This window comes from Anas acuta, chromosome 1, assembly GCF_963932015.1.
Source record: "Anas acuta chromosome 1, bAnaAcu1.1, whole genome shotgun sequence".
NCBI classification, from domain to species: Eukaryota; Metazoa; Chordata; class Aves; order Anseriformes; family Anatidae; genus Anas; species Anas acuta.
In genome coordinates this window covers 197,424,320-197,441,518 of record NC_088979.1, presented here as the reverse complement: position 1 = coordinate 197,441,518, position 17,199 = coordinate 197,424,320, and the positions used below count along the sequence as shown (strand labels likewise).

The 17,199-nt window shown below is 48.5% G+C and overlaps 2 protein-coding genes across 4 annotated transcripts in view; one reads left to right on the top strand and one right to left on the bottom strand.

Moving 5' to 3' along the window:
• The first annotated feature begins 10,015 nt into the window (after positions 1–10,015).
• On the top strand, positions 10,016–15,747 carry TMEM243 (transmembrane protein 243). The gene is made up of 4 exons (XM_068669977.1): positions 10,016–10,234; positions 12,853–12,903; positions 13,276–13,380; positions 15,073–15,747. The coding sequence occupies exons 1-4, from the start codon at positions 10,157–10,159 to the stop codon at positions 15,193–15,195; spliced, it is 357 nt and encodes a 118-aa protein (XP_068526078.1). The 5' UTR covers positions 10,016–10,156; the 3' UTR covers positions 15,196–15,747.
• Positions 15,574–17,199, bottom strand: part of DMTF1 (cyclin D binding myb like transcription factor 1) — a 28,464-nt gene continuing 26,838 nt past the window's right edge. For 2 of the 3 annotated variants that reach the window (XM_068669976.1, XM_068669975.1), the window contains one exon: positions 15,574–16,925. In XM_068669976.1, the coding sequence (XP_068526077.1) occupies positions 16,816–16,925 (110 nt within the window). In that variant the 3' untranslated portion in view covers positions 15,574–16,815. The remainder of the gene's footprint in view (positions 16,926–17,199) is intronic. The other variant, XR_011092120.1, reaches the window with a different exon arrangement.

Genomic DNA, 17,199 nt, shown 5'->3' with positions numbered 1-17,199 from the left:
TACCATCTTCTCATACTTGCTCCATCCTGGTCATGCCCTTTCCATGTCTTTGATTGTTCCCCTGAACAAATTTTGTGCAGTGCCCCAAGCCCCCTTAAATAACCCATAGTACTTATGCTAACCATATTTTTTCCTTCTTAATGGTCACAAACTAAGGCTGACCATCCCCATAGCTGGATTCGTTCTTTTAACTTCTCCTCAGCCACTGCCTGAGGCGTCCTGGCCTTCATTACCCTCATTGCTATCACCTGCTCATTGAGTTTGTGTGTAGTTAATTAAGCACTTCCCTTCTGGTTTGCTATTTCTGTGGCACTGAATCGTCCTTCACCAAAAGCTCACTGCCCAGGTGCTCTCATTTCTCACAACCTCACATCAGGGAAACTCCTCAAAGCAGGAGGAGGACAGGGGAGGGAGGGGAACAGAGCACATATGGAGGGAAGGGTAAATGTGTGTGGGCAGTCAACCAGGCAGCGCCTTGGAGAGATTTTGTACCACAGAAACCTCCTCCCTCGCTGGCAGGCGCTCAGTGATCCCTGGCTGGGAAGCGGGACGTGGGCCCAGCTCCTCGCCGCAGATGTTCGGCCTTGGCAGGAGCACCCCAACGCCTCAGCCAGAGGAAGGTGTCCTGCCTGGGTGCTGCGCTGCTGGCAGCCACCAGGCTTGGCAGGGGGATGGAGCGAAAAGCAGGAGGGTTTGATGCAAGCCTGGCTCTTCGGTCCTGCTCAGGGTGCCTGTGAAATCTCATAGAATCACAGAACAGAATCATTAGGGTTGGAAAAGCCCTCCAAGATCATCTGGTACAACCAACGTCACCCGCTAAACCGTGTCCCCAAGCACCACGTCCAACCTCTCCTTGAACACCCCCAGGGACGGTGACTCCACCACCTCCCTGGGCAACCCGTCCCAGTGCCTGACTGCTCTTTCTGAGCAGAAATGGCTCCTCATTGCCAACCTGAACCTCCCCTGGTGCAACTTGAGGCCATTCCCTCTGGTCAGCTGCCCTGAGGGCCTGTTTGTCCCAAACATATGGATTCGGGGGAACCCCCCAGTGTTGGGACATGGGTGGGGAGCCAGCAGGCAGGCTGCGGGCACCAGGACATAGGTGCTAGGATGTGCATGGAGAGACGGGCTGGGGCCATGCACGCTCAGTGTGAAAGATCATAACGCTTGCAACTACAGAGATTTATATAAAAGGTCACTGGGTTAACATTTTGTCAGGCCGCAGCACTATTTCTACAGAGTAACTAGATATATACACCCAAAGGATGAGTTCAGGAGAGGTGTTTAGAACAGATATTAATCAATAAAATGAGTATTGTGAGCAGATTATTGACAATACAAAGCGATGGAAGCAGATGAAATATAAAAGCTTAATAATGCTATTAATATTAAGATATTAAAATGTCATTCAGAACATTAGTTTAGGAATAGCTTCTCTATTATTTACAATTTTACCACTTGCATCTTTTTATCTTTACCATTTACATCTATCAATCTGTTCTACTATTTGCACCTATCAGACAGAAAACAAACAAAGAACAACCACAAAACCCACCAGCAAATTCTTGTAATTCCTGCTTTTCTATATCAGAGCAAAGTAGGAAGATCCATCCATGCTGGAGGCATTTTCTTCATATTTTCTTTATATTCATATAAAGAAATATTATATATATGTAATATGAGGCATTTCTCTGACTTTTTTTTAGAAAAAAAAAAAAAGATTTTTCTAAATCTATCAAATGCTGTGCCTCTTTCAATTGAGATTTTCAGGCATGAAGGAGCAGATGGGAAGGCTTCTATGACACATTCAATAAGATAATGTGAAAGAGGGAGAATCCACAGTCCTGATGAAACTCAAACTGCTGGAAAACATAAAGGAGAAATTTGATTATAATGAATAATTCAGACAGCACATCCCTGACTCTGAACGTAACAACTCTTTTATTTGTTCAGTCTCTCAAAGATTAAAACATCAATGTGCAAAAAGTAAAATGAATTGCTTTTTGGTGAAACGCTTTAAACCTGCCTCATTTGCCAGTTCTGAGGGATGCCACGGGCTGGGGCTGCGTGCTGCATGTGTGAGCCCACGTCTCCCTCTGCTGACTGCCCTGCAGCTCCCCCAGACTTTATTGCATATGATAAAACGTGTGATTTTTATTATGACTTTTTTCTCCTGCTGATGGGCTAATGCCCTCTCTATGTCTGAGCCAGTGCCCACAATATCCCTGTGCTGGAAGGAGCTGGTTGTCTTGGGCTCCTCATATCAGCCCCAGTGCTGAGTGCTGGTACATATCACTTTGGTGATGCTGTAATCAATCCCCTTTGGGTTGAATCCACTGGCTGCCAGTGGATTCTTCCACTCACCCTAAAATAATGCATAAATTCTTAAAAGAAAGTCTCCCATAACAGTAACAGAGACACTCAAATAAATTTGCTATAAGCCAAGAGAAGTGAGCAAGGAGCTTTTGCTAGATTTCTAGATTACAGACAGGGTGTGGTAGAAATAGTTTTGATGAATTTGGGGTTTGTTGTTTCCATTTGAAGATGTCTGTAACTCCCCTCGGTGTCAGTTTAGAGATCCTTTGGTCCTTACAGGCAGCTACTAAGTAAACCTGACTGTGGGAACTGCAGTACATAAAGGGTTTGGTTCCTGTTTTCTTCCTACAAGCAACCTTCAGAAACCCCGTGTCTTCTCAGCAGGGCATGTCCCAGTGGCACATGCAAAGGCAAAACCCCAGAACTGCAGGACTTGATGGAAAAAAATATCCCTTTCTATGCAGGATTGCCAGGTTTGGGTGAACCTCTCCATGGATGGAGATGAACACACCTCTTTTGGGAGGTCAGAGAGAGATCCCAGTGTCATGATGGTTTGTCCACTTTTTTCTTCTTCCACAGTGTTTCCTTGGGGTGGCTGTTTGATTATTTGTTAGGACAGAGAGGAGTTTAAAGTCCATTGTAACAAAGCAGGTCTGTTAATCAGGTTTCCTTTGGACTTGAAATCAAAGGGAAAAGTAGCTCCTGGCTCCTCGAGGAATTTTGGTTTGTGGAAGCTTTGCTAGTAAGCTCCAAAGAAGACCACATCTGTTCAAAAAAAGACCATGCCAAATAGAACAGCCCAAAGGCCATCATCATGCAGGGGGCTGATTTAATGGAGCAAAACCCAATTACCAACCTGTAATCACTAACGGTGATGCTGAGAAGCTGAAATCACTACGGGGAAGGAGATGGCAGAGCAGTGGCTGCTGCTGCTGGGGCCAGGACCGAGATAAATCGCAGCAGAGAGCCAGCACTAACAAAGAGCTATAGAACAAAGTGATGCATCACAAACCCCAGTGCACCAGGCTGCTTGGAAGGACCTGCAGAGCTGAGGACGGTGCTGCCTGCTGGCAGCCAGCTGAGGAGTCACAGGGGCAGCGGCAGCAATGGCAAGGATATATAGTTAGCTTTGGGATATGCTGACATTTTCATACGTGTGCTGAATTAAATCTTCACCCAGAGAGCAGGAAAAGCCACATGATGGCCTTTAGAATGAATAAAATATTAGAGGAGAGAGTTTGTTTTTCTTTAGGAGTCGGTGGAGCTGATGTTCTGAAAAGACTCCAAAGCTCTCTGCAATTTATGTGCCAAATCTGTTTCTTGGAAGCAGTGCCAGGACTATTTTTTGAAAAAGGAGAGCTCCAGCTTGGTGTATAGCCTTGGAATGGCTCTGACACTTAAACACAGCCGGCTGTGGTAAATGTAAAGCATACTAAGCAAGAGTAAGGGAAGGGAAACTGCATGTAGCCTGACCAGAACAAACCATTGCCATGTTAAACCATCTGAGACTTCTTTAGATGTTATTTTAGCCATTAAAAAACAACAAAAAAATAACAGTTAGGCTTTGATTTCTGAGCAGAAAAGCTTACCTGCTTTTCACTGAAGACTGATATTTTAGAAAGCAGTGACTCGGTGCTACAGGGCATCAAAACTGTGGCAGTCAAATCATGCCTGACAAATGTGGTGGCCTTCTACAGTGACAAGAGGTTTTCCTCAGGTTCGGTACTGGGACTGGCGCTGTTTAACATCTCTGTTGGTGATGTGGACAGTGGGATCAGGTGCACCCTCAGAGAGTTTGCCAACACCAAGCTGTGTGGTGCGGTCGACATGCTGGAGGGAAGGGATGGCATCCAGAGGGACCTGGGCAGGCCTGAGAGGTGGGCCTGTGCGAGCCTCGTGAGGTTCAACAAGGCCAAGGGCAAAACCCTGCACCTGTGCCTGGGTAATGCCAAACCCAAATCCAGGCTGGGTGGGGAATGGATGGAGAGCAGCCCTGAGGAGGACCTGGGGGTGGTGGTGGATGAGGAGCCCAACACGAGCCAGCAATGTGTGCCTGCAGCCCAGAAAGCCAACCGTGTGCTGGGCTGCACCAACACAGCGTGGGCAGCAGGGCAGGGAGGGGATTGTCCCCCTCTGCTCTGCTCTCCTCAGCCCCCACCTGGAGCCTGCGTTCAGCTCTGGGCCCAGCACAAGGACAGGGATGGATCAGAGCGAGTCCAGAGGAGGCCACGAGGATGCTCAGAGGCTGCAGCCCCTCTGCTGTGGAGCCAGGCTGAGGGAGCTGGGGGTGTTCAGCCTGGAGAAGAGAAGGCTCCGGGGACACCTCCCAGCGGCCTGCCAGGGCCTGAAGGGGCTGCAGGAGAGCTGGGGAGGGACTGTGTGAGGCCCTGTCCCAGGCTGCCCAGAGGAGCTGTGGCTTCCCCATCCCTGGCAGTGCCCAAGGCCAGGCTGGATGGGGCTTTGGGCAGCCTGGGCTGCTGGGAGGTGTCCCTGCCCATGGCAGGGGGTGGCACTGGGAGGGCTTTGAGGTCCTTGCCAGCCCAAACCATTATGGGGTTCCATAAATGTTCTTGTTTTGAACTTGATGGTAGCAGATTGTTTTTTATTTTCAGCCAACAGAGCTTGATTTGGTTTCAGAAAAATCACTAAGCAAACGGGGCGGCTCTTTTTATCAGTTGTTCATTTCCGTCAGGTAGCAAAGAGGACACAGAGGATCTCCTAAGCTTTGAAATGTGGTGGAAAGCTTTAACGACAGCTCTGTAGTATGACCTGTCACATCAGTGAGCACCAGTGCAAACACTGTGCAGCCACCCTGCACACCCCTGCTACATCACTGCCCCACAACATAGTATGGAATATCCTCTAAGGACATTTATGGCATTTTCACTGAGGATGAAACGTATTTTGAGTACTAACATAAATGTTATGGTAGAGAGGTCTTCAACCACATGTGCCAGGACCAGAGGCACAGTCCCATTTTCTAAGGGAGATTTCAGAAGTTTGACATTGATCATTGAAATATGAGCTCGGTGAATACATGAGAGAAAACCAAAACCATACCAAAGCCTGATCCTGCCCTTGGATTCATGAGCTGTGTATCAGCCTCGTGATGTCGGCAGGGTTTGCTGCTGGAGCTCTGGCTGCCGGAGTGGGACCACACCAAATGCATTAAAATGCAGTGGGTGGAATAGGGCTTGCTGCCAAATTGACCTTTTTGCTGAGCTTGCACTTGTAGAAAGAGGACTTCAGGTTGAGAAGGACATCTGGTGTCCAGGCCAATTCCCTTCTCACACCTCATATTACTTCTCATAAATCAAACTCCATCCTTAAAGCCAGCTGGTTTTCTGCTCCCACAGTTCCACCTAAGAGGCTGTCCTACCCTTCCCTCCTCCGATTGACAGAAATCTCCCAGTCTGAACAGGGTACTACAGGTGCATCATTCATTGCCATTTGCTTCTGTGCCAGCACAAACCATTAGCTTAAACATTTTATCTCATTCCCTAGCATTTATTCCTTCCTATGCTGTGTAATAAAAACCACAGCATCCCTTCTTGGCCTCTCCGCTGCCAAGCTAACCAAGCTGAGCTTTTTCATCCTCCTATGTAGGACAGACCCTGCCTTGTCATCCATCCTCTCTGAGCTCCTCTCTGACCTGTTGCAGAACAGAGTAGTCTGTCCTGAGCTTGAGTGACAAAAACGATGCCCAGACTCCAGATGGAAGCTCACTGGTGCCTTGTACGGTGGCACAAATCACTCCTTTTTCCTGGGGAAATTCCTCACCTGGGATCAAAGTAGCCTCTGTCTCTGTTATACCACATCAGCTCATGAATATCATATGACTGACACAGACATCTTTTTCTTCCTTTTCCACTTATGACAGATAAATCTCAGCTTGGGGCAGAAATCCCTGCTAGTCCATAAACAAATGATGAGTCTTGATACGCCCACGCTGCTCTCGCTGCTGTCATTCCCGTACAGCCCTCAATAAACCATCTCTCAAAGAAACTTTTGAATCTTAGCTTGTGTTTTTCCCTTCCCCGAGGACTCTCGCTACAAAGACTCATTCATCTCCAGCCTCCGGAGGAATTCAGCTGCATCGTGCCCTGACAGAGAGAAGGAAACTCGTGAACAGGACCACGTGCACGAACCAGAGGTCTCGCTGAGATAACTGCTGCCACGGACTAGGATCTCATGGAGAAGCAGACCGGCTCCCATGGGGCATTTGTCACCTAATGATCCAAATTTGTCCTACTGAGGAGGTCCCAGCTCAACAAGATGCAGCATTTGCCAAACAAGTGTCGTCCAGAGACACAGACACAATCCATTGAGCCGTTTGTGCCATGAAACCAGATGCTCAGCTGAGTCTGAATCTGCTGTGTGCTCTTGGATCCGATGCATTAATGGCTCAGTCCAATTTGCACTCATCAGATGAGGGTTGCTGCCTACTAACAGGACATGTCCCCTACGTTTTGATACACAAGGTCCAGGTGGGAGATGCAGACGGGTTAAGAAGACACATATCATTTAAAAGATGAGATGTTCCAGCAAACCATGGGCTGCCGGCCGGGTTAAACCACACCACCATCTTATCTATTAATGCCTTGCATGTTCAAGTAACAGTTTGTGTTTTCATCAGGTTATGGCTCTATTTTGCATCTGTTCTTAATTTTGGTGATTAGTCAATAGCTGTTGAAGATGGTTGTGTCCATTTTGAGCTGTAACTCCAAGCATGAATGCAGTATGTGATGCAGGGGACTTCCATGGTCCCTCTCTTCCAGCCAGATCCGACACAAACCTTGGTATTTACCTGGGCAGAGTCAGGGGGTGCTCAGGAATACACGCAAGTGCTGAAAAAGCAGTGAAAACCCAACTGCGACATTTCTGTAGGTCAAGAGCACTTGCATGTTGGTAGGAAACGCCTCAGCCCGTGGGATTTTTCTTCTGAGCGGATCAAGGTGACATGAAGAGTCTCTCCATGAGTCCTGGAGACCCTCTGTCACCAAACAGTGAGCGTGGGAGCAAACACCGGAGGGTTACGGGAGGTGTTTCTGACTTTCCATCCAACACTTCAGCTCGGGGAAAAGTCAAACTCAGGACAAAGTGAAGGAGGAAGCTTGGTAATTTTCTGTCCTTGCTCGAATCCAGTATCATTCAGCTTTGATGTTGCGGTGCTTTGGTCTTCAAGCGCGTTGACCACGAGAGGCTGAGTGGAGATCAAGTGGTGCCGGGCCCCTGTGTACACAGCACAAGCCCCGGGGCCAAGCAGCTGGCATCACTTTCAGCTCTGTGGCTGAAATGTTTCGCAAGAAAAGCGACTGCTTTCATGGCTCGCTTGCTCCAGAGCTCCTCCGAGCAGTGGCCAGTGGTTAAAGGGAGACCTTGGATGGAGGGGTGAGCAGCAACAGGACCCCCAACCGAATGATAACACAGCATTTGTGGCTTTGTCGCTTCTTTCTGGTCTTTTATTTGGTGGGGTTTGTCTTTCAAAGCCCCTGGGAGGTCTTGGAGATGACAGCAGGTAGTAGTGGGGAAACAAGGTCGGGAAGAAACAAAAGAGCCAATTTCAATGAAAAAGTTAAATCTGTGCTGGGAGCCTCAACATTTACTGCAGCTTAATTGCTTTCTTTTTGTCCTAAAATGCACTTGGAGAAATGTGGCCATGATGGTCCAGGGATATCCAAGAGGAGACTTGTCTTGTGAGACCAACTGGTGTAGTTATAAAAAATAAGTAATAAAAATAATTGGGCTTTCATGCACAAAAACCCATCTTCAGCTGTGAAAAGGCAGCTGCCAGCTAGCAGCCAAGTGGAGGCTGGGGAAGTCTGTACCGGGTGTCACTTGGCAAGCACGGGCAAAAACCTTGGCTAAGGGATCGAGCAAAAATATTCCCTTGTCACAAATCTCAGCTCCAGGAGTAATCGCTGCATTCATCTACCTCATGTGCTTAACACGGGCGAACAGAGAGACCCTGCAAGCTCGTTTTTGAACTCTGCCAACATCAGATGTCTAAAAAAAAAACCACCACAATAGCAATAATAAAAAACGAATCTGTTGAAATCATGGTATCAGCTTCAATAATGAGATTTGCTAAAATAACGCGACTTTCTTAGAGTCAGCTTGGTGACCTTCACCTGCCTCCTGCCGCTGAGCCGCACAAGTTTCCCTCTGCATCACAAGCCAGAAACTTTTAGGAAAAAAAAAAAAAAAAAAAAAAAGAAATGGAATGGAATGGAATGGAATGGAATGGAATGGAATGGAATGGAATAGAATAGAATAGAATAGAATAGAATAGAATAGAATAGAATAGAATAGAATAGAATAGAATAGAATAGAATAGAAAATTAATTGAAAAGAAGAGGGAAGGGAAGGGAAGGGAAGGGAAGGGAAGGGAAGGGAAGGGAAGGGAAGGGAAGGGAAGGGAAGGGAAGGGAAGGGAAGGGAAGGGAAGGGAAGGGAAGGGAAGGGAAGGGAAGGGAAGGGAAGAATAAGATAAGATCACAGAATTCCCAAATGGGTGAGGCTGGAAAAGACCTCTGAAGATCATCGAGTCCAACCACCCCGCTGAGCAGGATCACCTAAAACACGTTGCACAGGATGGCATCAAGGTGGGTTTTGGGTATTTCCAAAGACTCCACAGCCTCTCTGGGTAACCTGTCCCAGTGCTCTGTCACCCTCACAGCAGAGAAGTGCCCCCAAATATTGAGCCAGAACCTCCTGTGCTTCAGTCTGTGCCCGTTGCCTCTTGTCCTGTCACTGGGCATCACTGAAGAGACCAGCCCCATCCACTTGATGCCCTCCCCTCAGATATTTATACACACTGATGAGGTCTCCCCTCAGACTTCTCTTTTCCAGGCTAAACAAGCCCAGCTCCCTCAGCCTGTCCTCACATGACAGGTGCTCAGAGTGAAATGAAATGGAATAAAATAATGGAATCATGGAATATCCTGAGCTGGAAGGGACCCAGAAGTATCATCGAGTCCAACTCCTGGCCCCACACAGCTCTACCCAAAAATTCAGACCATGTGACTGAGAGCAAAGTCCAAACGCTTCTGGAACTCCGACAGGCTCGGTGCCGTGACCACGTCCCTGGGGGGCCTGTCCCTGTGCACGACATGGTCATAAAATGAAACAGTGAAATGACAGGGATTAGTGACATGAAATAATGGAAAGAAATGAAGTAGAATGAAATGAAATACATAAATAAGTGAACGAATGAAATGAAAAATGAAATGAAAGAAAATGAAAGAAAATAAAAAGGAACAGAACAGAACAGAACAGAACAGAACAGAATAGAATAGAATAGAATAGAATAGAATAGAATAGAATAGAATAGAATAGAAATACAAAGAATGAAATGAAATGAAATGAAATGAAATGAAATAAAATGGAATAAAATAAAATGAAATGAAATGGAATAAAATAAAATAAATGAAATAAATATAAAATAAAATAAAATAAAATAAAATAAAATAAAATAAAATAAAATAAAATAAAATAAAATAAAATAAATAAAATAAAATAAAATAAAACAAAACATAAAACCCAACCCACCACAACCAAACCCCAGGGAAGCAGCGGCACCAGCTCCCCCCCCTCCCTCCCTCCCCCCCCGGTACCCTCCCCGTGTGCGCGCAGCGGCCGGGCGGGGCCGGGCGGCGCAGCCCCCCCTGCAGAGGGGCCGTACCGTAGCGAGCCTTCCCGTGCCATACCGAGCCCTATCGCCCCGTATCGCCCCGTATCGCCCCGTACCGAGCCGTGCCGGGAGCTGCGGGCCCGCCGGTGGCGGTGTCGGCGCGGTGCGGAGCGGGGCGCAGCATGAGGCCGCGGCCCCCCCCGCAGCATGGAGGGCTTCGCCGCCCGCACCTACGGCACCGGCGGCCCGGACAGCCGGCCCCTCTTCGGGGAGACATCGGCCAGGGTAAGGGGGTGGGCAGGGGGGGCAGCCCCAAAACGGAGGAGGGATCCCCCCGAGGTGGGATGCAGCCCCCCCGGGAGGGGAAGGGCAGAGGGAGGGGTCCCCAGTGATGCGCCCCTGCTGCGCTGTGAGAGATTTGGGAGCTGGGACCCCCCCCAGGTCCCTGCCCCATGGAGAGGAGCTGCCCGAGAGCGAAATTAATTAAGCAGGGGAACAAACGAGGAAAATCCGCAAAATAAGAAAGAATCCCCCCTCCCCCCTCCCCCCCCCCCCCCCATCTTCCTCCTGGGACAGCAGCGAAGCTGCCCCCAAAGGGAAAAAAAAAAAAGGAAAAACAACCCCCCCAAAAAAAACAAATCCCAAACCTAAGATATCCCCAAATCCGAAAAGAAAAAAAAAAAACCTTTGAATGACCAGAATTATAAATAAATGAATAATTAACCCCTGCAGCCCCCCTCCTAATTAGTCCCTGAAATCAAAAATACAGAAATGTCCCGCCCTGTATCCCCCCATCCCCAAGAAATAAAAAATGCAGCTCCAGTATAATCCCCCAAAGCCAGATCCCCTCTCCAAATAAAAGGGAAGCTCCCCAAATCCCCCCTCCAAAAAATAACACCCAAACTCCCAAATAACGCCCCCAAAACACCCTCTGAGCCCCCAGCCCCGATGGGGAGCAGCAGCAGCTCCGGGTGTGGGGAGCCCCAAGGTTTGGGGAAGGGGTTTGTCCTGTCCCCCCACCCCTGGAGCTGTGACCCCACTGAGCTGCATTTTGCTGATTTTTTGGGGTGTTTGCTGGGGGACTCCCTTTGGTGCCCCCCCGTCGATCCGGGGTGCACTGCGGTGGGTGACGTGCGGCGGCGCTGGCTCCACAGGTGTCAATCCCCTGTAATCCCCCAAAGCCTCCCGGATTTGGGGTGGGGGCCGGGAGCTGGTGCACGGGGGTGTTTATGGGGTCAGACTCCCTCCTAAATCCCAATAATGGGGGGTGCAGGTGGTTCCTGGATCGGGAGCTGAAATGATATGGGGTTGTTCCTGGGTTGGGGTGCAAAATGGGACCCTGCTGGGGGCTTGGGACCTACAAGGGGATGGATGAGGGGTGAGGGGGTGTGTGGGGTGGCCGGTTCACAGCTGGGGGATTTGGGGAAGCCACAAATGGGGTTTGGGGAAGCTGCCATAACCAGGCAGGTCCTGGGGTCTCAGTGGTGCCACTGGAGCCTGACAGCAGGACTGGCCGTGCTGGTCCTCTGCCAAACCCCAAAATCTCCGTTCCCGGTCCAGCCTTTGATCCCGGACTTCTGCGGTTCCCCTCCTTTGATCCCTTTGATCCCCTTCTCTCTGTGGTTGCGGCTCTGCTTGCAACGGGTAGCGGAAAATAAGGAATTCTGCACATCAGCTCACGTGCTCGGATGTGGATCCTGCATCCTGCACGACACCCCCTGCCCATCCGATAGGGCCCCAAGGATTTTTATTTATGGATTATTTTGGGGAAAGCTGTTGTAGGGGATAGGCAGCAAGTGGTTTCTCGGTGGCAGAGGGACAAAGGCTCCCTGTGAGGGGCTGAATGGTTCCTTCGGGATTTCCCGGAGGTTGCTTAGGAACAAACGCCGGAGAGGTCCGGAGCTGGGAATTGTCTCAAAACCGGTGAACTTTGCCTCAAAACGGGAGCGGGTCTGGAGGGAGAAGCGCATGGGCATGGTGAGGTGGTGGGGCATCGATCTGCTTCTTGGCATGGGGTGGCCTTGGCCATGGGATGGGGCTGGGGGCTTCTCAGCCTGCCTGCAGGGTGGGAAGGACCATGGAGATGTGCAGAAAGGGGTTTGGGACCTCCTCTCACCTTCTCGCTCTCCTGGTCCCCAACCGGGTGGTGTGGGGCTGAAGCCAGCTCCCAGGCAGGACCACGCTTCGGGACACGACCCGGAGGTGAAAGGCTCCGTCATCCCCAATCCCCTTAACCGCCTCGGCCTCCTGCTCGTGTATTTTTAACCTTTTTGCTGCTCTAAGCCGCCGGAGCTGCAGCCTCTCGCTGCTTTCGCTGAGCCTGGGATTGCGGGGTCAGGGGCTCTTAAGCTCCAGCTCCTGAAATACCTCGCTCTGCCGGCAGCGTGTTCGGAAAAAAATTTAGCACCCTCGGGTTTCACTGTGGGGAAAGCCTGGCCTTAGGTGGGTTACACGGGATGGCCACTTGTTGCTGCTCTGCTTTTGCAAAGCTCTCTCCCAGCTGCCGACCTCCTGCCGCCTCTTTTTGGCAGCAGGGAGCTGAGCCCAACTCCGTCCCCCCTCTGTAAAATCAGCTTCTGTAAAATCATCGGTAGAGGAAAACCATCGGCCTCTCCTCGACCAGAGCTACCTCTGGGGTTTAGCTCCGGTGGAAGAGCCCAGCTGCAGGAGTCACGGTGTGCTCGCAGGGAGGTGGTGATGCTGCATTTCATCCTGTTCATTGCTTCTGCTAACCTGGTCTGGATTTATTTCTCACAGCTCCCTTTTTGGACTCTGTGGTGGTTTTCTTGACAGCTCCCGAGGTGTAGGAGCACAAACGGTCTGGTTTTACGTGGAGGAACAAACCCCATAGTTTATTGCATTTTTTTTTTTCTCATGTGTGTGTATTTCTCCTCTCTCCTCAGGACAGAATCATCAATCTAGTTGTCGGCAGCTTGACATCCTTGCTGCTCGTGGTAAGTATCCTGTGTCCCTGCCTGTGTTTTGTGCCTCCTGTAGGCGACGAGGTGGAAACCAGAGCTCCTGGGGGAAACCACAGCTCCTCCCAGCAGTGGACAGCAAAACTTCACTGACTGAAGTGGTTTGGGGTCCAGGTGGTATCTTCGGGGCCTGTCTTTTGAAACTCTGACAAGAGGGAAAGGGGGGTGCCTTCCCTCAAGCCATTTGATCTCCTGCCATGATTTAAGATCTGGCTGTTGCCTGTGCAAGAGTCTGAGGAGAAACTGGCAGTCAGCTGTGATGCTCCAGCAGTCACAGAGGGCCTCTCATCTTCTCAGACCTGAAGGATGGAGAGGGCAAAACATTTATTTGTGTTTTCCCCCATACAGGTCACTCTCATCAGTGCTTTTGTCTTCCCGCAACTACCTCCAAAACCCGTGAACGTATTTTTCGCTTTCTGCATCTCCCTGTGTTGCATTTCTGCCGGCATACTTGTAAGTACCACCCTGCCTACCTGCATGACTGGATGAAATATGAGTAAAATCTGACTTACGGGGTGCCTTTTTTACACTCCCCTAGAGGAGCCTGCCAACCCATATCAACTCCAGCTCCAGGTCCCTCAGCACCAGATTTCTCCTCCCAGAAAGGGAAGAGGAGCTGCAGTGAGCAGAACAGGGGCAGGCACTTACAGACTTCACCTTTCCCCTTAAATTTTAAGCTCTTTGCATGGGTCAGAAACTTCCGTAGGCCTCATTTTTTTTTGTAGCTGTACCACTAGTTATCCTTTTACAATCAGCTTATTGTCAGGTTTATTTTAGCGTTTGCACAACAAGCTTACTGCTGCTAATTAGCAGCTGCTCGAGGAAGAGTGCAGGCACAATCTGTAATTAATATTGGGAAACTCTGGCGGCAGTTATCTTGGTGAGACTTTAGGAGTGTCATTGCAACAACAGGAATGATTTATGCTCCACAACAACATGCACTGGTGTATTTACCTTGAACCATGCGTTCCTTGGCCCTAAATGACCAGCTATATTTATGTGGCCTTGAGAGCAGCTTGCAGTTTTTGTTGAGGAGTCCCACTGTGACTCATTTGGTAGGCAAATCCCTAACGGTTCGTATTCTGTGAGGCCACTGCAGGGAAAAGAGGGGAAGGATGCAGAAAAACATGTCAATGACAGAGAGGTGAGCAGTTTTGGCACTGCAGAGCTCAGCGTGCTAAGCCAACTGCTGCTGAGCAGCACAGCTGTGATGCAGGGCTCCTGACCTCTGCGACAGTCACCTGTGGCCTCCTGCAGACAAGCGAGGCCTGGAGAGCAGAGCAGTGAGATGGGGAATGCAGACAGTGTGGGGGCAGGCAGGCGCCTGCAGAAGTCACTGACCTGTGGGGTTCAGGGGACAAGATGTGGTGCCAGGGAGCTACAGCAGGCAGGATTTCACCTGGGTGACAGCCTGAGGCTGAGGAAGAAAGCGATCAAACAGTACAAGAGCAGAGGGTTGGTTCTGAACAGCTGCAGCATCCTGAGAGTTGGTCCCAAGCGCTGGAAAAAGGAAAAGGAAGGTCACCATACCAAGTGCCTCCTCCCTCTGCTGTAGCTTCTCCTACTTGGAGCTCCTTCTGCCAGCTGTCATCTGGGGAAATTCCTGCACTGAGGCCCTGTCCCTCGCTGCTGGGTAAGCTGGGAAGCTGCTCTGCGATGCCTGGTCAGTGCCTCTGGTTCCATGTCTGGTTGTCTCTGCAAGACAGATGGTGTAAGGTGAAATGCTGCATTTGTCCCATTTGTCCTCAAAGAGCTGGCCAGGTCTGAGTGTCAAAAAAACAAACACACTCTTCAAGAAAGCTGACGACCTGTGTCTTAGGCAACCTGGCACCCTAATTTCACTGACAGCCATGTTTTGGGGGAAACCACCTTGCCAAATTCTTCTTGGTGTATTCCACAAGTATGGTAAGACACAGATATGTCTCAATGTTCAAGAAAATTTGCTGGACTCTGAGCTTAGTCCTTGTTAGCCAGAGAGCTAGGTTGTTCAATAAATAAATAAATAAATAAATAAATAAATAAATAAATAAATAAATAAATAAATAAAATTCAGCTTTAGAAATTGCCAGTTCAGTTACTATAGAAAGTTTCCTAAGAAGAAATATCTGGAATTTTTAAGTAATACAAACTCATTCATTCTTCTAGATCTACTGGTATCGACAAGGAGACCTGGAACCTAAATTCAGGAACCTGATTTACTATATATTATTTTCTATCGTCATGCTGTGTATATGTGCCAACCTGTACTTCCATGAAGTGGGTAAATGATGGACACGGGGAATGCCCAGCACCGACCAGACTGCTTTCAGCTCAGCTCTCAGCTCTACCTGAGCTGTTGAAGTGAAGACAATCAGCCTGAGAGGAAAGAGATGGGTTGTGCAAGGATCAATCAGTACATGATTTTCATGTAAATGTATATGTAATGTCCCTCTTGGCGGGGAGAATTATTGCCATAAGATGTGACATTCTGCTTTTTTCTGAAGAGCTACTGTTGCACTTAATGAACATTCCAGTTGTACTGATGTTTCAGAATGGCACAAGCTTTTTCATTTTGGAAAAAAAAATGCATTTTTTATTACTGTACAAATAAACTGCAGCATTGCAAGGATCTGTAGCAGTATAAATAAATGGCATCTTACAGTTACATAAGACAAATACTCTTTATTTTGTTTAAACTGAATATACAATTATTTCTGTTCCCTAGGCAACCATTTGAAACTACAACTTGTTTTTCACATTAACAAAACCACAGACTGAAAAAGACCAACTCCTGATTATGAAGAGCTAATTACAGAAATAAATAAAATAATTTATACATGAGTCTTTAATTTCTATAGCTTCTTCTTTCAATCCCTACCTAGCAGGCTGCTGCTCAGCCTAGTGTCTGTTTCAGTCCTTGAATGTAGGAATTAATCGGCTTCCTCTGCCTCCAGGCCCTGTGCCCAAATTCTCACAGAGCTCTTTCTCCACGACTTTGCCACCTCCTCACCACCCCCCATCCTGTAACTTGCTGCATAAATCACCTCCGGAGAGGTGGCTGGTAGTGTCATGTAAACAGCGAGAGACAAACGTTCCAGCCTGCTCACAACAACCTGCAAAAAGAAAAAGAGTTTAGGGAGAAGCTGGTGGGTTCCAGCAGCTTCCCTCTTCTACAGGCCTTCCCTTTTTGTTCAGCTTGCTGTAGTGATGAAGGAAAAAAAATAATTACATTTTCCAAAAGTGATCTTTCTGAGCTCTATCCGTCGCCAGCAACGGACTGCTCAGGAACAAGCAGACCAGGCCAACCCGATAAGCATCAGTCTCGAGTCCTACGCCGCAGATGTACTGATAAGCCAGATGAGATGGGAACGCAGACCATGGCTTTATGCTGCTGCCCACGCTCCCTGAAGTCTTTGATGGAATACATTTCTTCCTGAAATGTAACAGTCTTGCTCCATGTATTACAAAAGTCAGTAAGTGCAGAAATTCTCACCCATTCTTCATGAAACGTGTGCAAACCACTTCTTGCTGCAACACAAAGAGGCTATGGTCCATAACCCTTGACTTCTGTCCAGTTTTCAGGGTGTGTGGTTCAACACACTACTAGAAAGTCAAATCAGAACTGACCACGTGGATCCCAGCACTGAGCAATCCAACAGGGCTTCTGTCAAAACACTGAAACACCCTGGCTGAAACGTCGCACATCAGGCTTCGGCTGGCTGCTCTGTAACCCTTTACAAATGAGGTAAAATAGCCTGAGCAGGAAAAGTGCACTGTAGTCATCTCAAACTGTAAGGTTCTGTTTAAAGACACGGACTGACTGCTTTCTTTGGAAACGTGGCACAGGGTTGCAACTAATTCCACAATGCGAACATGGTCGATACAAAATGGACACGATTGCTGTTTCCTTCAGTGACAGCTCACTAAATCTTCAACGTCCTTTGAATCTTCCAAGTCAGGACTGCCCAGTGATGAGCCAATAATGTTTGACCCATCTCCGTGATGCTGTAGGATAGGATCTGGCAGGAGACACAGTACATCAGAACTCATTATTTACTGTTCCATTGTAACAAGATATAAAATACACAGGACAGAAGCACAATCTGAGCTTTGAAACAATTTTAAGGAATGTTACTCCATTAAACTAGTCAGTTCTCCATTTCAAGTTTCAAGGGAAGCCACGACTAACATGGATGCAACCAGTGTAACTCGTGTTTGGATTCACCAGGTATTTACTCTATCAGGCCCAAGGCTGATCCTCAGATGACTCTGCTTGAGATCCTTCCTCCAGAA